The sequence below is a fragment of the Anarrhichthys ocellatus genome, unplaced genomic scaffold, assembly GCF_004355925.1.
Source record: "Anarrhichthys ocellatus isolate YVR2014 unplaced genomic scaffold, GSC_Weel_1.0 scaffold9, whole genome shotgun sequence".
NCBI classification, from domain to species: domain Eukaryota; kingdom Metazoa; phylum Chordata; class Actinopteri; order Perciformes; family Anarhichadidae; genus Anarrhichthys; species Anarrhichthys ocellatus.
In genome coordinates, this window is record NW_022280039.1 from 8,906,107 (window position 1) to 8,930,579 (window position 24,473).

A 24,473-nucleotide genomic window follows, 5' to 3' on the forward strand; every position below is an offset into this window, starting at 1 on the left:
ATTAACAAAGCAGAAATACCTTCAAAAGATATACCTTTACATAAACAAGCTGATACTATGGATTGAAGATTGATTCTTCTTGTGCTACTTCTCCTCTGTGCCCTGAGGGCCTAAAGTGAAACGCACTCTTGCTGTGACAGCTTCAATATGAGGCCAATTTCTTGGTACAAGCCGACAGGAGTGGTGCTGTTTAAGTACGATCAATAACAACACAGCGAAAATGGAGGGAACTCATTCAGATGGATGTAATGTTAGCTCTCTGCGTATGTACGTGTGTGTGTGTGTGTGTGTGTGTGTGTGTGTGTGTGTGTGTGTGTGTGTGTGTGTGTGTGTGTGTGTGTGTGTGTGTGTGTGTGTGTGTGTGTGTGTGTGTGTGTGTGTGTGTGTGTGTGTGTGTGTGTGTGTGTGTGTGTGGTAGGGTTTGGGAAAGAGTTGCTGGCTTGTGTGTGAATATTTGTGTGTGGGGGGGAGATCTTTATAGACAAACATACAAACACCTGAACAAGCACACACACCACATGTTTAATAGTTGTCTATATCCACGTTACATGTAGATCATTTACATCAACCGTAGCCAATCTTTTTTTTTTGTTTCATAATTGTTTTTAATTTAAAACAATGAGCAGCCTAAAGCTGCATTTGGAGAAACCACAAAGCAAAGTGTTGCCTCAATAAATCCACCTGCATTTGACAGCTGGAATATTTCTGACTCTGTTTTTGTGTTACAGAGTCAGACTGATATCAATACTTACCAGGATCTCCAGCTGTTTATGTTACTTTACTTCAGACTCTCTCCCTGTGCACTTCACAAAGTAAACCCACACATGTTCAGCTCATGCGTCTTTGCCTCATTTCTCACCTCCTTGATCAAAACCTTGCCTTTCCATCCATTTTGTATACAGTTTAGGCAGCTTTCTATGTATTTAACCAGTACTTCTTCATTTCCCCTGCAAACCAGGGAATTCATGTGCAAGGGTAGAAGCATACATTATAACAATTCCTAGGAAACTGCTGTATACCCTGAAGTGTCAGCATCCACCCTGCTTTATACCATCAAAGCTTGGACCCCAGAATTACATATCCCAAATCTAATTACTTATTTTATTATTGATATATACGTGCTGGAGCATTTCCTTCGCTTGCATGCAGCTCTCAACATGGCAGCGGCTGAGCCATAGGAGACGCTGTAAAGCAACATTAAGCCATTCTATGTGCTGATTGTGTTTGTTTGTGTGGAAATAAGAGGGTGTGCATGATGATTGAGTGTTCGCATACAGATCCGATGCACACACAAACACACACACACACACACACACACACACACACACACACACACACACACACTGTGACAAACTCAGAGAAGCTTCAACACAGCCAGCTTTTAACAAAGGGACCCATGGGGTACAGGTAGCTGTAGCTGTCAGTGAGTCACTATGACGGCTTTACAAACCCCCCCCCTCCACACACGTACACACAGACACACACACACACACACACACACACCACCATCTTTAGCCTAATCCTGAGTGGGCAGCACAGAGCAGGTGAATTTTAACACCTTTCATGACGATAATTATCATTTAAAAAATGCACAACAAAATTTATCAGACTGCTTCAGAACACTGGACACAGATTAGGAGTTAATTGCATTGAGTAAATTCTAAACGGTTTTTTTAACAACCGTCACAACCACTGTCAAGGGGCTGATCGCTGGAGCGTTCCAGGGCACTCCGTATTTGACTCCTCCTCATTACTTTTTGTCGCAGAGTTCAGGGTTTTATTAGCAAAGTTATAAAACGTAAAACGCCCACCTGCTCACTCAATTCGGATTGTTACACATATGTACTGTATAGATAGGTGGAACAAGCTTTTCTTTTATGGCCACATTTCTTTTTTTAATTTGAAATCGGTCAGAGCAAGAAAGATTAGGCCTACATCAACTGTGAATACACGTTTATTTTAGCAATAGGACTACAGTAAGTACCTGTAGGTATCTTACAGGCTTGCAGGCGATACTCACAGGATGGATGAGGAAAATCCCATACTTTACTTTAAGACCAGACTGCGAGTGTGTTTAGTTTTATTACACAGGATGGCCAGCCCCGACAGTCTCCTTTTTCATGGTGCTTTTCCGATATGTTTTAATTAGACTAGTTTCAGTTTTGAGAAGGATTTTCAGCGCTTAATGTGATGGAGAGACACTGAAGCTTGAGAGGGCTGTGGGGCGCACACCTGGTGCCTCTCTCTCTCACCTGACGATGAAGCTGCAATGCGCACTCTGGCGAGAAAAGCCTTCCGTGCCATTCTTTGCTCTTCTTTCAGAGAAGACGTACTCTCCACCTCTGATATAACTGATGCTTTGCAGCATATGTAATCTCTTCTGGAGCTGCCATTTTATTTGGAAAAAATAGTTGCTTCTCTGTCTTGTCTCGCAAACAGCTACGCCACGTAGCAGTCAGTAGCTCCTCACAGACCGCTGATTGTGCCGTGCTCTATCTAACCAGAGGCACTACATGAAGCCTGACTGGATGGATTTTTGTCTGCTTTATGGTTCTGTGATTCTCGCATGATCTCATGCCATCGCCAGAATCCACCTGCCGTGCAAGGTAACTTATCTGCAGACCTCTGTCTGGTTTCAATATTAGTTCATCTCAACTTTACTATAACACACGTAATAGTTGATCAAAAGTGTTTTACAGCACAAAGAGAAAAGCAGAACAAAAGAAAATAGAATAAAAAATGTAAAGCACAAGGTATAATACACAGAGAAACAACTAGACCATCTAACAATCTGTCCACAGACAGCAAGAAATATACACACCTGGTAAAGTACTCATAACCGCACCATGATTACTTACACGCAGACTCAAAAGGTGAAAACAATGCCAGCGTTCTTGTCACAGCTGGAAACAAACACCACCAAGTCCTCCAACTCAGATAAAATATCTGTCCATTAAACACAGCAGTCCTTGAAATGCAAGCCTCGTATCCACAGAGCAACATATTCTGAATCGAATGGCCTTCTGTAGTAGCTTTTATAATTCCTTATAGATCCGGGGCGCTGCAATAATAAAAAGCATTAAGCCAGCAGAGAAAATGAATGGCTGAATCAAGGAATGACTACAGTTTCCTCCACCTGTGTTTAAACTGTCGCATTCCACTTTGGCTTCACTCCTAAACGTGCGAGAAGAACAAACTCCAGCAAGAAAAACGATCTTTCTCTGTAGCAAGTTACGAGCAATAGTCTAAGGACGGTTAGAGTCCTCATTTGGTTTCACATCACATTCCATTTACCAACCTTTTGTTTAATTACTCATGGTGGATGAATGTTTGCAGGGGGAATTGCACCGTGCTTTTGCCTTCCCTGCTAATGAACATATGAATAAAACGACTGGCTGAGCCTGTCACTGGCTGTGGTGCACTGCTGTAGATTTCAGGGATGCAGCTTGTGTTTTTTAGTTTAGCCCATTTATCGCTGACAACAACATAAGCAACAGTGATGTACTACATAGATAATAACTTCCCCCTCTTCTACAGCCCTCCCTCGCTCTTCTCTGTCAGTGTAAACTATCTTGTTATGCTGTTATTTGTGATGTGTGTATGTGCCGCTGTTGTTGACAAAGCAGTATGTGTAGGTCAGCGGTGTGTCAGAGCTAGTAGGGGACGGATAGGGGACAAGCACACGCATACACACAAATTAGTACCATTATCCTGACCTCACGCAATCCTTCCTCTGACAAAGCAAGGAGGTGAGAGGACGAGGGATGTGATGAGCAGCGCTGAGAAGGTGACGAACAGATCGATGAGAAGAGGAGATAAGATGAGAGACCTGGGAAGTGAAACGATACAAGATTTTGGATGAGTGGGAGCAATGTAAACGATGAGGGAGGAGAGACAAGAAGGGAAAGGCAGGTAGAAAGAGAGAAGAGAGAAAAAAAGAAACAGATCAATTGACAGAGATTTTGAGAGGAGAGTTGCTGAAGCAAACGCAAGACAATATCCCACAGGCTTAACATCTAAATCCCTGAACAGGAACAATTGACCGTTGGCTAAACGAGGGTTAGCCGGTTAGCTAATCCGGCTCTGTCCTGCTCGACTTGGGGAAGTTTGCACTCCAGGAACTTAAGCCAATGTTTTCTAAGATAGGGTCACGTTTGCCAAACACATCGATTAGTCCTCCATTTTAAAGGCCTTTTCTGTTGTAACTGTAAAAGTGACAACAAATGGGCAGCTTACACAGCCTTGCAACCAAACCAGGTGAGCTGAATCCCTCTGATGACCTGACTCCGCCCTCTGTGGCTCCTGGAGGGAGGGGCCTGCTCAGAGAGGGCTGTCAAAAACACACACTTGAACTCACTTGAGACACACACACATTCGTGTAATATTTGTGCCGTACTGTAACTACATAAATCCTAAAACACAATACTTGTGTCCTATTTCTCCTCCATATTGGACATACACACGCTTTCTATAACACACTTCTTGTTCTCACACACACGCACAGAGATCATCTCACAGAGACACACGGGATTCAAGCGGTAATTGGTTAGTGTGGAGATTCCTTTAGTGATGTCGTCAGTAATTGAATTTGACAAAGAGGAAGACAAAAACACTCGGAAGTGATGGAGGAGGGTGTGTATGCATGTGTGTGTCTGAGTGCATGTGTGAGGGAGATTTAGGGTGTGTGTTTCTGCATGTGTTAGGACAGATACAAAGCAGATTAAGAATTGATCTGTGTGCCATTTAATGAACCAGTCGCGGAGTTTGACACGCGTCTACATGACCCCACATGCATGCACACATGCACACATCTCTCTGTCCTTGAAAAGGCGCTATGCGTTTGTACTCATACAGTGTCTTTGTCAGAAGATGAGAAATGCAAAAAAGTATCCTTCGCATTTGAAAGAGAAGTGACGGATACTTGACATTCACATTTACATACCCTGTCCTAGGGAATGTCCTGTAATCTGATCCACTCGTATTTGGATCAGATTACAGTGGAATTAGCAGGTTGAGCTCAGTTAGAGATGCTCCAGTACTTCGATGTAAAATGTATGAACACACTAACTGTTGCAGTTCTCAAACTTGCAACCATTTACTTCCAACGCTCTCGTCCTTCCGCTCAGTGGGTTAGAATTTGGGGCCTCAGATGGTTTAAAGTTTGGGAATGAATGAAGTGTGGCAGTTTTTGTAAATATGTGGGACTGTGGTTAAAGGAAGTGCTTCATCATAGTTTGAGTTAAGCAGACATCAATCAATTGGATGCAGGTTTCTGAAGGTCATGAAGCTATTCTTGTCGATGGACGTGGTAGAGCACATCACATTTAAAAGACAGAGAGGGACGCATTCTTTAAAGGAGAGCTTACATGTTGTCGCTTCACCTGAATATAAAAGAGGGGGAAGACGTGAGGTGTGGAGGAGGTGAGGCTGCAAGGCAGGTGAGAGGAAAAAGAGAAGCGTGAATCCTGATGGCCACCAGGGGGCAGAGCTGCTTTTGGGTTACGATTAGTGTGACGCTTCAGTAAAGGCAAGGCTCAGGGTGGCGGATCATCACCGATCCTGTGTCCCGTACCCCCGTAGTTACTGTTAATAGGTCAGACAAGCTTGACAAAAAGAAACAATGAAGCAATGAAGTTTCCATTTATCCAGGTGCCGAGTAAGTATGTTAGACTATAGGCTTTATAGAAATAACACCAAAAGCTGCATCGGGGAGGTGCGTAGAGATGAAATAATGAAAGGAACGTAAGCCTTGATTGTTTTTTTTTTATTCTTCAGCAACTCACCTATCTCATTTTCCAAATGTCTATAATGTTACCACAGAAAAAAGGTGGACGCAAACCTGGATGATGTTGGTGATAACGACATTAGACAAACTACTCTATCTATCTATCTAATCTAGTTAGTTAGCGTTTTGCTAATAAGATGGGACTATATAGAATGCAATGTGTCTATGGAGATTGTGACACCAATGTGACCCATAGTATCACACTTGCACCACAGTTATTGGAGTACAGAGCGAAAGGGGGCGGGACTTACGAAGGGTCAATGTATGGGTGAGGCTAGGTTAAGGTAAACCTCCTGGTAACTTGTATGAGTCAATATCATCACAAGTGAGAAAAATGTGTGTTTGCGTAAGTGTGAGAGTGAAGCATGAAGGGCTGATATACTGTCACACTATGTGGGGTCATTGGGGGAGAAAATGACTTGTACAAACTGAGATGGAAAGTAAATGTTTCTTTAATATGACATGCTGCACAAAATGTTGAGTTAGGAAAAAGGAAACCTTTTCAGAAAACATATCGGGTTATTCTCAGTGCTGATGAGGCTCCTTTTTCTCCTTTTGCAGGCTTCTTTGAACTATGTGCACTTAAAGCAATTATTAGTGTCTTAGTCATCACAGAGGGAATATCACATTTTGTTAGAGAATTGAAAAGAAAATCAATAAGCAGTTTTTTGTGACACCAAATCCATCTTCTCCCTCTGGGCTTAACAATACTTCTATTACTGCCATTTCTTCTGAGTTCATTTCCTGTTACTGCCAAGTGTTGCTTGCACTATGACACACTATTCATAACATCAAGATGAGTTGACATCAAGCTTCAGGAGCAAGTGGAACTGATCAAAATTAATAAATCTAATATAACTCAGGGAAATTAAATTGTTGGATGTTGCTGCAATACATTCATGGTTCAAGGATCATGTATTGTTATTCTGCTACACAGGGCTGCACAATGAACTGCATTGCTAGTGTGCCTCTATCCCTTTCTACAGCCTTTTTGTGTCACATTTGCCAGAATTGACTATAAACATTATATATAGGTTACAGAGTGTTGTCTGAGAGTATGTATAATGTTCTTTCCTCTTGCAGTGAATTTAAATTCCGGCTATTATGTATCCCATTGAGTACTTACTCTTGGTCAATGTGAGAGTTGTCACTGTGTACATGCATCAAAGTCACAAGGACAATTTCATGTCCGCGTATTGCTCTTGGCAAATAAATTGATTCTTCGTGCTTTGCTTTAAAGATTTGGAGCTGCTGCCCAGCTCTTCATTAAAACAGATAACTTAAACTCCTTGCTTAGTGTATATGGATATATTGTGTATATTTATACAGTTAGTTTTGAAGTGCACACTTGTCCAATAAGTAAGCATCCTCTTTTGGCAAATTATTTTTTATTTTTTAAGAAGTCCATGTATTCAGGATCTTTTAATCTGATGAATGGATATAAATAACGGATAATTACAGTCACATTGGGATATTTATTTTCAGTTTCAAGCTGGAAGGCAGTAGTCCTGTAAATCTCTGGGTAGTGCAAACCACCAACACTGCAATGAGCAAAACCAAACAATGTGCCTGTTGTTCATTCTGTACACATGACATCTATTGCACTTCTGTTTATCCTGGGAGAGGGATCCCTCCTCTGTTGCTCTCCTTTTTTTCTCCCTGTTAAAAGGGGTTTTTGGGGGAGTTTTTCCTGTACCGATGTGAGGGTCCCGGGACAGAGGATGTCGTATGTGTACAGATTGTAAAGCCCTCCGGGGCAAATTTGTGATTCTGAGCTCTACAAAATTAATTCTATTGAATTGAATTGAACTGAATTGCAACCAGCATTGTGAGTTCATTTGGATAAAAGTCCAACTAAGTCACACATTTAAAATATTTCTTAAAAATCAACCGAGGGATTCAAGTTTGCCATCATTTCACCTGTAAAAATTCTCAGCAGCCTGTTGCAACCATACAACCACTGATTGCTGCAAGACACCGCACAATTGTGGAATTTAGACGATACAATGCAAATAATAATATATCTTAAAAGGGGGATGTGTTGATTTAAAATCAAAGTTATCTCCAGCATTTTGTAGCTAAGCGCCGGTCAAGACAAGACAAAACAAGACAAGGACAAGACACAGAATCATTATCAGCTTTTTGGGTGCTGCTCAAGCGGCAACCTCCAGTGCTGAGAAATGAACGCTGAAGTGCCCAAAACTGCAGTTCCTCAAATGGCCACTTGAGGCTGACTGAATTAATCCCCCTATAGACCCCCAGGAAAAAATGCCCAATTTTATAGAAGAAATTAACATGTTTGCAGCCTGCTAAAAACATGTTGGTCTTTATAGCTAAAATCCCCGCTCATGACAAATGCAAAGGGGTGAATTTTTATTTCACTCTCCCTTTTAAATTATATTAGGGCTTAAAGCTATGCATAATTGAGGGTGTGGCCGCTTTGAGTGACAGATGGGTACCGTCTCAGCTGCTAGCTCTCTCCTCTGCTGCATCATCCGGGTCCGCCTTAGCTCCACAGAAGGTCCACCTCTGTGCCCACTTTTGAATTAGGCTGTGCCATCACTGCCAAGATGGTCGACAGCCGGAGTCACCCAATTTCAGCTTCCCAAAGATTCTCTTCAGAAACATATGGACGACATTATGGAGACTATGTCCATATAAGATGTTTTTTTTAAGTTTAAAAAGTAGCATAATGCAAATCACAAATGAAGTTAAGGGTATGACGTTCACTTTAATGACTGGATTGATGAGGAGAGAATGAATTTTGTGAGAGAATAAGTAACAAAAACAGGACGAGGAAGAGGAGAGAACCTGTCAGAGGATTCTGTCCAGGTGCCTTGGGTCATTTGAGAGCCTAGAAAAGAAATGAAAGGTAAAGTGGATTAAAGGCAGAGGTCACACACCCCCCCCCACACACACACACCCCCACACACACACACAATCACGTCTAAACTCACACACATTTTCCATTTAGCAGTAACAGGCTTAGGAAATAGCCAGCGATTTAAAGCGGACAACTTCAGACCAGACCATTAGCAACACCCAAAGACATATATCTGTGGCAGCTGCGACCTTGATGGGGTCTAAACTATTTTTTAGACCTCCAGTGATCCAGTTCTTACCGCACAGAAAGATGTTTTTTTGTTAAATCAGCAAAACCCTGAAAGCTCCCCAGTGCATCCTCATAAAATGTTCAACAGATTGCTTAGTGACAAAAACATTCAGGAAGTGGAATGAAAAAATACTTCACTCTGGGCTTTATTTGAAAAAAGAAATGATATGGTTCAGTGTCACAAGAGTAAACAGTAAGACAGAAATCTCTTGCATCAGAACTGATCTTATATTAGAATTCCTAAAAGAGCAGGTCTAAAGTCAATGGCACTGTGTAAAGGACACATTATTATGACTGACCATGCCCGGAATTAACTTGCGCCATGCACTTCAAACTTAGTGAGTGCTAGTGAAGAGAGCTCAATAAGTTATGTGTGGTTACTGGTGTTGATAGAGGCAAAGTGGGAGAGACACATGAGTGAATAAAAGAGAGGAAGTGAGAGAGGAAAAGTGAGAAAGAGAGTGAAATATTAAGGAGGAAGGGATGTGTGTGTGTGTGTGTGTGTGTGTGTGTGTGTGTGTGTGTGTGCGCGCGCGCGGGCTTGCAGCAAAGGGTGAATTATGGCTGAGGTGTTATGCTGTGCCCTGTGTCACACTCGCCCTCTCACCTCCATAAAATATACTGGCCTCAATCAATAACTAATTAGCTGCTAATTACTATGCTGAAATACGCTGCAGCAATCACATAAACATTCAAACATCCACGTATTGATAACGTAAGTAGGGTTATGTGTTACACCTCCAAATGCTTTTTCAACACAAACGCACAGATATAATCCAGGGCTATCACTTGACGAAGGTGAAACGGTCAAGGAGACCAATACTCTCAAAATTAAAATCTGATGAGATCTTAAAGGAAACCCTTCACTTAAACATAGACCTACATACAGACTGTGCCTTACCTGTGTTAGCCGCTGCTCTGTCTGCACAAGAAAACATATTATGTACATGGATAAAAGCTCCCAGGCAGCATAAACGCCAGAGTAAATTCTACACATATACGCTTGGACATGTACATATAACATGCAGCCTCACTCTCACTATTGGACGCTGTGTCCCTTTTTGTTATAGAGTCTATATTTTCTTGTTAGTTTTGGCTTATTTAAAGTGAAGAAATGTGACATTTTTTTCTCCTCCTCTAACCATTTAGCTGAGGGGAAGGCACTCAGTCACATCAGGATACTGAAGTAGAAAACCAGATATGTTTATCCTTCAGATTCTGTTTCATACTTGAACCACTACAGAATAATTAATTCCCAATCACTTGAACAGAAACGGTGAACACATTTTTTTGTTTATTTACTTTTTATACAAAGATTATTTTAAAAAAAGCTGAATTGTATTTTAATGGTGTTTCACTCTGGCCAGCAGGGGGGCTACGTCCACCTCCTTCCTGCCGTCCTGCACCCCGGTGGCCTCCCTTTCTCTCTCTGTCTCTCTCTCTCACCCTGACATTTTGGCAGCTGTTGCCATGCCTCCATTTTGCATTCCCTATGGGAGCCATGGTGTTTCCTGGCAGTGCATTAGCGCCCCATCACTGGCACACGAGGACAGTTCAGACACTACAGACAGGACTGCTGCTAGTTGTGTGTGTGTGTGTGTGTGTGTGTGTGTGTGAGTGTGAGTGTGTGTGTACACACATCGGTCTGTCCTGCCCTGTGCTTGACCTGTCTTTGTAATGATGCAGTGTTATTGGTAAGATAAGTAAGCTCAGTTTTTTCTCTTCAAGATCTGAGTAGCAACTTTGTGAGTGAACGAATAAGTTTGTGTGTGCGTGTCTTTGAGACCAGTGTCAAATAATTACCATAAGTATGTATTTAACAGTCCCTTACTTTAAAGACTGCAACTGAAAATGAGAAAAAGATTTGTGAGTTCAAATTCCTACTGGTCCCGGTTAAAGTCTCACTGAACTCCAGCAGAAGCTGCCCTGAACCAAACCCCTTTAAACACTCTTTTTTAGCCAAGGCCAAGGCCAATACTCTGACATGAAGACACACACTCTCCCTCTCACTAAAACAGAACAATTAACCAGAGATCAACTGACCCTTCGCTAAGCCCCGCCCCTGCTGCTACTCTGCCAAGCAGTCAGAGCTACCATAGAGCCCACACTGCCACTAACTGCACTCCCTGAATAAATATTATCTAATTTTTGGAAACATTAAATGGTGATTACAGAGAAAAGCAGACAGAAGGATGTCAAAGTGATTTAGCATCGAATACAGGTTCATAAGATAAAGACACAAGCTAAAGCCTACAGATCACAGTATAAGAACGTTTACAGATGTTCCCAAATCTTTACCAAGAGGCTAAACTGTCAACACAAAACAAAAAAAAAACAGAAGCTCTACAGCCTATGAAATTGGCAGTAAAGTTCAAATAACCAGTCACAGAGTCTGTTGATACTATCGAAGTTAAACTGACCTTAACATTAACAGATTGGTGGCTATAGAATACAGAGGCAGTGGAGCACCATACTTTATTCAAAGCCTATCTGTAAAAAAAATAAAGTTCTATATATTTCCGCATATATTAAATCACTTGGGGTCAAATTGGGTAAAATACCCCCAGGGCGTAGCTGCTTTTAGAGCTGTGTGAAGCATTGGTGACACTTTACATTTACTGCAGCAGCACTGCATATATTTTCCAACTGAATAAATACAAAAAGGAAAAATATTACTTGGAATCCATTTAGAAATCTATGAATGCTATTATTTCTAAAAAGGGACCGTTATCTAATTACCCCCAGTTTGGTTACTTTTACAGATGTATTCTGATCTTGTATTTTTCCATACACTGCTCCCCTGTGTGTGTGTGTGTGTGAGTGTGTGTGTGTGTGTGTGTGCGTGTGTGTGTGTGTCTGCGCTGTATATAATCTTCTTTTCCACCAACTAAGTGAAACATAAGCATTTGTCTCCCAGTGGCCCTCATGGTTGTGCTCACACACACACACACACACACACACACACACACACACACACACACACAAAGTGACAAAGGAGATGTGCAAAGTTTAACTCAACCTGACAAAATAAAAGAGAGAGAAAGCGATGATCGAAAAACAATGTATATAAATGTAGTAAATACAGCTAGAAAAGGGAGGAATATGCCTAAAGAAAGAAGACAGATAGTTTATATGCTGGAGGAAAAAGGAGACATCATGAAACACAAATCTGATATTTATTTCAAGAACATATACGCGTATAATTGTTCATCAATAGAACATCAACAAACTTGTTTAGACTCCAGAATAGACAGAGACTATTGCTCCGTTCAGTAAAACATCGGTCCATTGATACGTTGCTGTCCACTTATCCAGTCCGGTTTGAGGTCTCAGGAAAAGCAGATCAGCCCTGATGTCCTTGTTTCCCCAGCCATGTCCTCCAGCACCTCCTGGGGGAATCACGCTGGTTGGGATGTAAAATCTCTCCAGTGTGTTGTGGGTCTGCCCCCGGGTCTCCTCCCAGTCGGACGTGCCCAGAATAGCTCCACGGCATCCAGGAGGCATCCTGATCAGATGCCTGCACAGTTTGATGCTGTTTTCTAGTTCCTAAATTGCCTCCGTCTCCAGTCATTTCTTTCTCTGCCCTTCTTTGTCATGTTTACCACGTCTCCTTTTTCCCACTAAGCCTATTTAAAAAGTTGAGAAGGGAAAACACAGAGGAGGAATGAAACAGAAAGAGCAAGACAGAGAGAGACTGCCTAAATCAACTGCAGTATTGCGGCATTTCCTCTCTGCTCTGTTCTCTTGTTAGCAGCCAGCGGTCGGGCTCCACTGCAGGGCTGTTACTCTAACACTAGAAAGGCCGGGCTGTTGAACCGCTTTTACCGAGGTCGAGCGTCTGGCCTATCCAGCATTACACAAGTAATGTTTACACACACACAATGTTTACAGAGTCAACCGAAGGCAGGTTATTGCCAAATATTGTAATTCTTCGAAAGTTGTAATATCAGACAGGTAAAGAAGAGTAAAGACCATGGAGTAATCGTTTAAATTATACTAACCTACCTAATTCAACTCCTTTTTACAACTTCAAGATAGAAAATGCGTTAGCTCTTATGCAGGAGAGAAGAAGGAATACACGACGTGTGCGGTGACTGTTGTATCTGATATTTAAATATGATTTTAATAGGGTGTCAGGAATAAGCAAAAAAAAGACCAGCTCTTACAGCAAATACGGACACTTACTAAAGCACCCACACACACATACACACCTAGGCCACAATAGGGCCATACAGGCAGACATATTGGGGCCAGTGTTGACTTATATCCCTATGCTAATACGCATGCTAATTTGCACTACTGTCCAACACACACACACACGCAAATATGAACCCACACCGAGAAAAGCCTCCTGCCTCTTCCTAAAGCCCTGTAGACCTCCGCACCAAAGACAAGTTACAGAGTCTTTGAAGTAAAGATTTTACAAACTACTTTCATTGTCTTATTGGAAAGAGACAGTAAAGAAGAAAGAAGAGAGTTTAGTGTAACAAAGAATAAGGGCAGGTAGGATGTGATCATCCTCGCTGTGAAATTTAACTTGGTCGAGGCTGCTAATTAGTTATTTATTGTACTAATATTGCACAAAAACAATGCCACTGATACATTTCATATGATTTCGGTTGTGTTACGATGCTATTGACCGGCAGATACAGTTACGGGGACATGGAACTGATATTCCCCATACGCAGCACAGCTTCAGCCGTAACAGACCATCATCCAGAGGACAGATGTGGTGATGAAAACCGGCTGCGGGATGAACGACAGGCGTGAATAGATTTGTTTTATAGTTGAAGACCAGAAAAACACAAAAGATATTTAAGAGGGTTTTCTTTGTTACTGCAGTGGTTTAACTGGAAGCGACACATTACACCTCATACATCCTTTATTTTCTTTTTCCCGTCTCTGTAGGAATGTTTCCATCCAATAGTAAAATGAATTACAAACATAATTTTGAAATGCCAGTTAAATCTGTTGCTGTTAGCTTATGTTGAACGCTTTCATGAAATATAATGATTGGATAATGAGCAAGTCATTGTTCTGCAGTCTCAGCAAATGGTATAACAATTATGGTTAACAGTTACTATAAAGTACCCAAACAACCATTATTACAGCAACCTTGGGAGGGCTAAAAAGTTGTAGTTAACAGATACTTAATGATGGATAAAGTAACTTTTTGCAAAAAATAAAAAATAAATCCCACCCATCAAAAGGAGAGGCATGTATCTTACATCAGCTCATATCTCTTTCATACCTCCTTCTCTCTGTCTTTGTCTTTTCTTTTATATATCTTCTTATCTTTCTCTCTCCTCCTGTATCTTTTAGGTTTTTGCCGTGTCACCTTCTGGCTGTTTTTTCTCGTTAACTTTTCATAACTCCTGCCATTCTTTTCATTCCATTACTGGATTCTTTTTTCTTTTTTTCTCTATTCATTTCTCTTTCTTTATCCCTCTCTCCTACTCTGTCTCCATCCCTCTCCTCTCTCTTGATTGGACAGTTTTATTGTGGAGAAAAGCAAAGTGCAAATGGCCATTAGAGAACATTTTGCTCCCTCCTTTTCCAAATTCAAAATGACAGGCCTAGTGATATGCCGCTGACTCGTGTGTGTGTGTGTGTGTGTGTGTGTGTGTGTGTATACCTTCCAACTGCTCTCCCCATCAGCTATCTATTATCTGAGCCAAATCAGAATAGTATATCAGGCCACAGGCTGCTAACGGGTGCACTTGTGCGTGTATGTGTGTGTGTGTGTGTATATGTGTCTGGTGGTGTTTGTTTGTGTGTGTGTGTGTGTGTGTGTGTGTGTGTGCCTCCTAACTAAATGACAGCCATATGAAACAATGTGCAGAGGAGATTGGCCTAGAGTGGGTTTTCTTAAATGACGGACAGGTGGGAGGTCTAATCCCATCAGAGAGTTGATTAGCCTGTCCCTCAGGGCCCGCCCCTGTCTACTGAGTGGGCCCTGATTGGATGATATGATTCTTAAAGTCGGATGGATTGGATTGCCGGAGGCAGAGAACAAGTGGAATGGGGCAGAGAGGGAAGGAGGGAGAGTGTGAAACACACAGAGAAAAATATTGATAAATGAAATCTGAGGGTGAGAGAGACGGATGGATTGTGTTGCAGGGAGAAAATAAACATCTGAGAGAGGCTAACAGTGAGAATCTGAGACTGTAAGAGATACACGGAAGACAGAGGGGGAAGTAACTGTAAATTCAGACAAATCACTTAGCTTGAAGGGAGATGAATATGGATTTAAATAAATGACTGAGCTTGGGGAGATCACCGGTGAATGGGGGTGAGTGGGTTGTTGACACACGGGGCTCCTGAGTAGGTTTCTGAGGAAGGGAAGGGGAGTCGAGTGGAAGAGAGAAGAGTAATAAGCTAAAAGCCCATTCCATAGTCTGTATTTTGGTTTATGCAGCACAAAAAAAAAACAAGAAAAAGCTAGCAAAGTTTTTAAGTTTATCTCTGCTGGTTTGTTTTTCATTTTCTAGGCAGATTTTACATCGTGAGAGAGCTCAACACAATCTGGAGTACACAGTTACTGGTTAACTTTTATATAAGATGTGGCCAAGGTGCAGCATGCTGCAGCTAATGATCAAAACAATCACACAACTTCTGGCACATTTCAATGTGTATTGCAAATATGAAATTAACATGCACAGAGCAGCATAATATAGATTAACTGAACAGTATATATAGGCTGACGTTTTCCCGATATAAATATAGTGAAATCTAAAGTCAGTAGCTGAGAACTGTGGAAGTGTTTGAAGCCAGACGTGACAACGCCAATTCAAGTAAAGCAGAACTTGGCCAGTACAAAAACTCCACACTCACTAGACGACCTCATACAATAATTTCGACTAAATAAACAATATTTCAAATAGCTCCCTCTTAGCAGAAGAAGAAGGTATTGCTATCATCAGACCTCTTTGGATACGATACACAGGGTGCATACACTGGTCTGTCACCAGCGAGAGTCAACATATTGTGAGCTAGATTATTATTATTCTAATAAATAAAGTCACCAGGGGAGGTCTGAGATATATTTTAAAGTAACGACGAATGCCCGGCGGTAACAGTGGTAGAAACAAATTGGTTTAATGTAATGCTCGGGATTCTAAACTGACAGGGCCATTGCTTTTAAGGTCTGACATTCAAAGAACAAGCAGAAGTTCCTTCGGGGGACGGCACCAAAACAGCAGCAGGTGGTTTGACAAGCGCACAGTGAGCAACGGGATTGTTACAAGCGCTGCACGTCCATGCACATCATATTTAGACATGACCATCATTTAACCTCAACACAGAAACACTCTCAGAAAGCCAGAAGGGAAACATGTCATTTTCTCTGAAACAAGCCTGACGTCTGTGGGTCAGAGGTTCCGGGATGCATAATATCCTGTTTAGGCTGCAGGAGAATCATTACAAGTAGAAGTAGTTAAAGAAAAGAGCCAACAAGTATTTTAGAAAGTCAAATTGTCATAACATTTTGTAGCTTATATGGGTGTTTGTATACTACGATAAGAAATGGTTCGAGCTTTTGACACTTATAAAAGCTGTGAGGGAAAAAAAGAACATTTATGCCACCTCATTTCACATTTGGGAAAAACAACATCTGCATGTTTTCCCCACATGGCATCACTTGTTTGTGTGTGTATGACTGTGCGTGTCCATCTTTCCTCTAAAAGCTCTCAAAAAGTCTGCCTTCTACCGAAACACACTTTAAACAGCCAAGCTTTCTGTCACTTTTTGCTGGAATTGCTGCTGAGAAGTTTGCAAAGTTTTCAGTCCCTGTTTTTGGAGGTTTGTACAATTGTTGTGGTGTAGTTTGTGGTATTTGATGAAGGTGAAGATAGTTTTACTGGTCTTAGTGTTTTCAACAAGTCCTAACTGCTGAGATCCACACTTTTACTTTCCCCGCCACCGTTTTCTCTCACTTTGCCTACCCTCTCGTTCCCGCTACTGTCTCTCTCTCTCTCTCTCTCTCTCTCTCTCTCTCTCTCTCTCTCTCTCGCTCTCTCTCTGAGTCTTTCTCAGAAACAAAGAGATTAAATCCATTCTTCAGTGTCCTCAAACCTCCAACTCAGCTGTTTACTTGCAAAAACACCAAAACACTTGTTTTGTGTGTGTGTTTGTGTCTAGTTTTGCATCTTTGTGTGTGTGTGTCTCTTACTGAGTGTGTTTGCATAGCAGCCATCCCAAACTGAGTCATATTTCCTTCCAATTATTATAGAAATAACATTACGCCTTATAATAATAACAATTCATTTGAAATAACAATAACACATTTTAATCTCTCTGTATTTCTTAATTCCAATAAATGGTACTTTCCTGCTGAAATTTCATGAGGCTTGTTTTATCCACGACGACATAAAGCTTTTTGAAGTTAAAACCTTTGTGCCCTGCTGTCCCTAAAGTGAATGTGACTGGCTGTCATGTTTAGAAGTTGTTTCAGACTCCATGGGGACAACCTCTAATGTTAAAAGATTCTATTTTACTCTGCTCTGTGTTCCTTTGGAAGCCATTAACATTTAATTTAATACCCTGTCTGACCGAAACAGAGGAAACGGTTCATGTATGAAGCCGTTCATCCTGAGAAGTTATTTCACCAAAATCAAGGTGTCAGTGGTTTGCCAAAAGAACTACCAGAGAGGGAAATATTCCCACTTATTAATGCATTGTCTTTAAAGGAACAGCTTAACGTTTTTGGGAATAAGTTTATTATCTTACTTGCCGAGTTTTAGATTAATATTTATTCATATAGCCTCTGAGACCTTGTCACCGAATGGTAGAGAGTGCACTCGAGGCGAAATACTTTCTGAGTTTTCCTCTTAAAAATTTGAATCTACGCCACCACTGTAGGAAAGACAGGAATAGAGTAGAAGAGAAGGCAGACCTCTTGATGCTGCTGCAGTGTTTATTGATGCACATGTTCATGCTGCAAATACGGATGCTGATTTTAATGTTATTATTATTATTGTTATTATTTAGTGTGCTTTATTTTCAATAATTATGGCATTCTATCCCTGTTTTGAGTGGGAACGATCTTCTCAGCAAGTCTCGGCAGGAAAGCAAATAAGCGTCTTTCCCAAAATGCGGAACTCTTCCTTTAACCACGTATGACAACTGATTTAATCAGGCAGACATTGGGCATGACACAGGCAGAAATTATAACCTCACATTTTTTTTCATGTCTTCAAAAAATAGGTTGTTCAGTCAGAAAAACAACATATATACATTATATGAATAAAGATTTAACAAGCTCTCTTATTCTCTACTCTCCTCTCCTTTGCCGCTCAAGGTCCCCAGCTGTGTGTGTGTGTGTGTGTGTGTGTGTGTGTGTGTGTGTGTGTGTGTTCGTGTTGTGTGTGCGTGTGTCTGCTTGTATATTCATGCGTTAATGCTTTCTCTGTGTGTCGCCTTCTCCACATCATGTCTCTAGCAGCTCCCGTGAGTCTATTTTGGCACTTTGCTCCACAGCTCTGTGCCATGTGGACACACATACACACACAAACACACACACACACACACACATACACACACACAGAATACAACAACAAAATAAAATAAATAAGTAAAAAGTGAATTTAATAAGAAGAAAAGAGAAGAGAGGAGTGGGAAAAATAATGAGAATAAAAATGAGAAATTGAGAAAAAGTTGCAAGAAAACAACAAAAGCTGCTAACTGCTCAGCTGTAAACAGGTGGAGGAGTTATGAATAATTTACGTGGCATATACAATTCAACATGCTATTACTATTGTAGAATGACGATCATGAGTTGTGTATCGTGTCATTTTCCTGCATCCATTTTGTCTTGCAGCGGAATCAAATCAATAGTTTGTAAAGCCCAAATCTCCTGTGTTGCTGACCTGAAAAGTTCCAAGCCTCTTTCTTCCAACTTTCGAATTGCTGACAAAAAATGAACTAAAACTTGATTTTTCTAAAATGTTCCTTTAGGGCATTCAGCCATAGAGCAGAAGTAATTCAGCAAGCCTGTGGTAGGAATGACAAAGCTGGACAATGAGGACAGTGGTAGTTCAAGCAGAGCCATTGTGCATTCCCCCACTTCTGCTGTCTTAGACCTTCATTGGAAACCAAACCCTGCCACAGTAAACCAAGTGCCGTTTTCACACTGATTTATACCTGGAATATAAAAATGATTTGGAGAAATAGTTTGAGGCACCAACAGTCAAACATCCCTTTGATGTTAACAGGCGGTAAATCAGGTTTCAGAGAGAGAGGAAGATGAAGAGGGAGACGGCGCGATGGGGGAGGGAGGGCGAGGCGGAAACAAAGGAAAAAGAGAGGGTCAAGAGAGGGAAATAGGGGATGTTGGGGGAGATATAAAGAAAGTTAAAGGGAGAGAAGAAAGACGGAAATTGAAACGAGCAAGCAGAGAGGAGAAGGGTTGGGCACCTTTCCTTTTATGTTGGAGAGCGGGAGCAGAGAGACGAAAGTCAAATTGAAAGAAATTAAAAGGTGAGGGGAGATAGAGAGGAAACGGTTTAGCTCTTATGTACAAAATGTTAACCTCTTTTGAGATGAAAGGGTTTCATGAGGAAGCCAGAAAAAAATATCTCACCACACTAAATGTGTGTGTCAGCGCTGTGTGTGCTTCTTTGTGTTGATCAGGGAAAGTCTGATCCAGCCAGACCTTGACAATAATCAGCCGGAACCTGATGAAAAACTTCAAGTCAATATTTCAATGTCAAAAATCACAAATGTTCTTCAAATTCTCCCTCCCCTCAACCTCTCTAGAGCTAGTAGTGAGTGTTGAACCTCTCCTTTACATATTTTATTATTTTACTCTTCTTATTGAAAAACTCTTTAACACATTCACAAGCGTTTGCTGGCTGGCAAGTTAGCATCAGCTGCGATGAACATTTTGCTGCAGTGTGTGTTTGGTGGACTCATGCCGAGGCCAAGTTATCTGTTTGCATGAATCAGTAACATTTAAAAATGATTGAAGAGAAATCATACTTTGTCACAGTGAAAATATGAAAGTAACATTTATCGTTTCACGTATGAGTTTTTCAAGTTATCAGGGAGATTAAATGATGCTTTGGCAAACATTTTCTCTCTCATTGTTGAAGTGTATGCATGCACGGAGCGACGTGAGCATCCCGTAGAAGGCTGAGTACAACTGCAGAGTTGACTGTTGCACATTTTGAAAAATAATGTAAAAATATTGGTGTTCTCCCTTAAAATACCCACAGTAAAATATCTTGGTTTTTTACACTGTACCATGTTACTCCCACTAGGTTGCTAAAACTAGAATTCTCAGATATACTTAGAGGACACACACATGTTTAAGGTTTCAAAAATACAAAGCAGTAAAATAAGTAATAATTGTCAATAAATTAGTTGTGAAAAAAAAAGTTGCCAGCTCAAATTCCTCCTTGGAAAATTAAGGCTTTGGGAAGTTAACAAGAAATGCACAAATTCTATGGTTTCCCACAAAATTCAAGACAAGTGAAGCCCCCTCTGCTGGACAGCAGCCTGGTATGACTGGATTGATATGAAAGACGGTGTTGCTGAAAGAGAGCACAGACACTAGGGAGCTCTAACCCAATTAATGTTTAGAATACATATATACATTTATAAACTGAGCAGTGTAATGAATGGGAGGCAGGGCCGAGGGGGAGGAAAGGCTAAATGTATGGAAATGAGCTGTTTGGCATATTAAGGTGGAAAAACATTTAGGCACACAGGCAGTGAGAGTCAAACAGACTGTATATGAGAGAGACAGACAGAGAAAGTCGAACAAAGGGAGTTCATGTTGAATGTAAGGCTGAGAGTGAAATAGGAAGGGTGGGGAGTGTAAGTGTAGCGTGGAGAGATGAAAGAGAGATTAAAAAGGAATATAAGTGTGAGAAAGAGGGGGAGGAGCAGGGGCATCGTTAGGCCTATTTTAGGGGGCCTGAAGCCCCCCTAAAATGTTCTTCAGCCCCCCCAAATAATTTGGCATTATTGGATTTAAAAAAATATATATATTTTTTTTTTTTTTGGTGATGTCATTAAATTAAACTATTGTTTCTCACATGGACAAGTTATTTATAACTCTAACATGCTACATATGTGCGTGCGTTCTGGTTTGTATGTTTTCTCCCCCTTCAAATTACAATCCAATAGCCCATCATCATACTTAACGATATACAGTTGACACTGTCAGGTCCATTCTCCATCCATTGTGTGCGGTCCCTTTAAGAATTAGGATTTGGGAGTGACGCAGATATGAAAGCTAGTTTATCCGTCTTTCCTTTACAAGCAGGAAAATTATTTCTCTCTTTATTTGAGAAAAGTTCATATTTGTGTTGTCAAATTTCACTATGACCCTGAAATTCTGTCTCTTGTGTTATCATATACTGAATGCAAGCAAAACTACAGAGCAAAATCACACTCTCTCTGATTGAACCAATCTATGAACTGTCTGAAACAATGGATATCCACGGCCCCAAATGGGCCCCAAAGAAAATTGTCACGTGCTACGCACGCAAACATGACCTCTTTTGGATGATTTTAGTCCGTTTTCTTTGTATTTATTGACAATCATAGTTTTATAGCTTGAATATGCAGAGGATTGAGCAAAAAAACTCACAATATCCCTATACGGTTATGATCAATTTCCTTTCTTCATGAACCCATTGTTGGTTAAACATGTGGGATGATTTGTCCAAGAAAATGTCGTCTCAATCAGTCATGCAGTCAGTCAAGCAAGGAGGGTGAAAATGAAACTGACTAAAATCCGTGCTTCTCCATTGTTCTGCTTGTCAGAGTGTCTTTCAGGGTGCTGTCCACTTTCTGAAACACAACCATAGTAATCTGGTGTCTACATGGATGTTTTGCACTTCAGTATCAATGGAATTTGATAACCACTGTTCTAAAACTAGATATCTGCTTTTCCATAATTATGGAAAAACCCATACTGGTGCGTAACTACAGTCAGGTTGAGAAACAAGACATTTTCCACGGACTTGACTGTCTGTGATGATTTTTATACTCAAACAGACTAGTCTACGGTGTTTTAGTCGTACCAGAAAATATTATTACATTAACCTATAAGATTGTTAACATTTGCAACAATATCAGTACTGTAGTATTCTACTGTTGTTGGTGTTCAAGCTAGAGCTAGTTTCAACTACAAAAGATACAATTACAATAGGTAGTGCAGTCCGGTGTTTTCCACCCTGGGTGTCGGGACCCTTCTAAGGGTCACCAGATAAATCTGAGGGGTCACGATAACGATAGTTTACACTGAAAGTTGAGCTGTGACTGACTCCACGGGCGGATTATGAGACAATTGGCCCCTGGACACAGACATGCTGAGGGCCCCACCATCTCATCTACATTGGAGTAAGACACAGACTTTGGGATGCTTTTTCTTGTTGTAATCTCATTGTAATCGACATGCATCTTTTTGTGATTTCTCGTTTCTTTGATGTCATTTTGGTCGTTTGTGTCTCTGAGGTCATTTTGTTTGTGTTTAGCCTTTTTTTGGTCGATTTGTTTCTCTTCGAATACATTTTGTGTTGTTTTTTTGTCTTTTTGTGTCCCTTTGGAGGCATTTGTGTCTCTTTGCAGTCATTTTTTGTTTCTGTGAGGCCATTTTTTATCTCTTTGAGGTCCATACAACTGACATTTTGCAAGTGAAGGGCAGGGGGGCCCCTCACTCTTTGGGCCCCTAGGCCTGTGCCCGGTAGGCCCGTTGGGTAATCCATCCTGGTGTTAAACATGTAACAGAATGTGTAACTGTAAAATGTAGATGTGACTTTATATGAATTATTGTAAACAATGGGACCATTATTTAGATGACTGATAGTCTCTAACTTATTTCAGTGTAAGATTGAAATGTTTCATTATTTTTCTTTTTGCGCTCTAGCCCTCTTCATATTTAAGAACAGATCCCTTAATGCTCTCATGGGCGGTTTTATGCATTCAAAGCAATTATACTAATGTCTTCAAATTAATGTGATTAACTAGCTTTAAATGTTGCACATTTAATACATTGCTCCAGATTGGTGGAGGTGACATGAGCTCCATGGGTATTCACAAACCCAAAATCCCACCGATGTGGCAGCAAGAAGCCACAGAAGCATATTATTAACCTTTCTTTCTAGGGCACTTTGCAAGACATTGTTCCAAAGTGCTTTACAGTATGAATAAATGTGTAAGCAACTTTATTGGCTGCAAAGGCGCGAATGTTCCAATGAAAACTCGCTCCAGGCTGTGCTTAAGGAATGCACAACGGAGGCTGCATTTGTTTCTGCTCAAATCTCCAAGTTAAGTCTGTGCGAGGTCAGTTAGAAATGTCAGAATCTGCATGCACAATGTCCCAAACTTAACCAAACTCTTTCTCTTTTGCTCTTGTCCTCTTTTCAGGTTTCTCCAAACTGTGACCAGGTCTTGGTGAACGGCAAAGAAATGCGCGGTCGGCAATCTTTGGCAGTCAACTTCACCTACCTGCACCTTTCTGCTCAGCTGCAGCTCACCGTCTGGGTGCCCAAGCTACCTCTGCAGATAGACGTGTCGGATACTGAGCTGAGTCAGGTTAAAGGCTGGAGGGTACCGATCGTCACCAACAAGAGGTAAAATACCCGTGTGAAACATAGAGGGTGTGAGCAAGTTCTGCATTTTCATCTTGTATCATCTCCCACTACACGTGAAATTGGTGGAGACTTATAGCTGGCAATTTAGGTCAAGTTCTCCAAGTGCTGCAAAAACATGCTTAAGTTTGTTAAGTTATGTATCTGCAATAACATATTATTGATCATCCCAGCTAAATGCTCTAGTAGGCCAAGCGAGTGGAGGTTGTAACATGGTACAATAAGATAAATATACTAAGTGATTTTTAACTAATTAATAGTAAATGTAGATCATTTTTGTATCACATGCACGTTTCTTTAGCATAAGCAAAGCCTACTGATACAGAAACACTAGTGACTGGTCCACACAAGAGCAAACACACTGCAACTGAGAGAGACAATACTGAATAAATCGAGGCAATGTGTGACTGTGAATATGTGTGTGTTTTTTGTTTATGTGTGTGTGTGTGTGTGTTTCAATGTCTATGTGTGTGTTTGCACGCGCATGTGTGCGTGGGTGATATAGTGCTTATTGAATGGAGAAGTTGAGAGCACATATCGTTCCAGCCAGTCTATAATTTCCTATGAGGTCAAGGCCTGCCTGGCTATACTGATGAATGAAGCATTCAGTCAACACACACACACACACACACACACGCGCACATGCAAACACACTTTCTCAAAAGGGAGACAATGCAAGAGGGCCGATCAGTTACAGGATGTTGGTGTGTGAGCGTCAGCTTGTGTCCTTGTGTGTGTGTGTGTGTGCGTGTGCGTGTGTGTGTGTGTGTGTGTGTGTGTGTGTGTGTGTGGGAGAACATGCACATCCTTGTCAACTGTTTTGTTCAGCTTTTTGTGTGTTTGTGCAATGTGAAAGAAGGAAGGAGGGGGAAGGCATACAAATACTGTATATATATATATATATAGAAAGAATAAATGTAGGCCAGACTAAACTGAAGCTGTAGCATATAACTGTCGACCTCAGGGCATTTATCTT

The 24,473-nt window shown here is 41.0% G+C and overlaps 1 protein-coding gene across 1 annotated transcript in view; it reads left to right on the plus strand.

Annotated features, from left to right (window-relative positions):
• The window catches only part of LOC116384597 (transmembrane protein 132C), a 142,693-nt gene that overhangs the window by 102,128 nt on the left and 16,092 nt on the right, over positions 1-24,473 (plus strand). Inside the window, exon 5 of the mRNA XM_031849414.1 lies at positions 23,274-23,479. Within this exon, the coding sequence (XP_031705274.1) occupies positions 23,274-23,479 (206 nt within the window). The remainder of the gene's footprint in view (positions 1-23,273; positions 23,480-24,473) is intronic.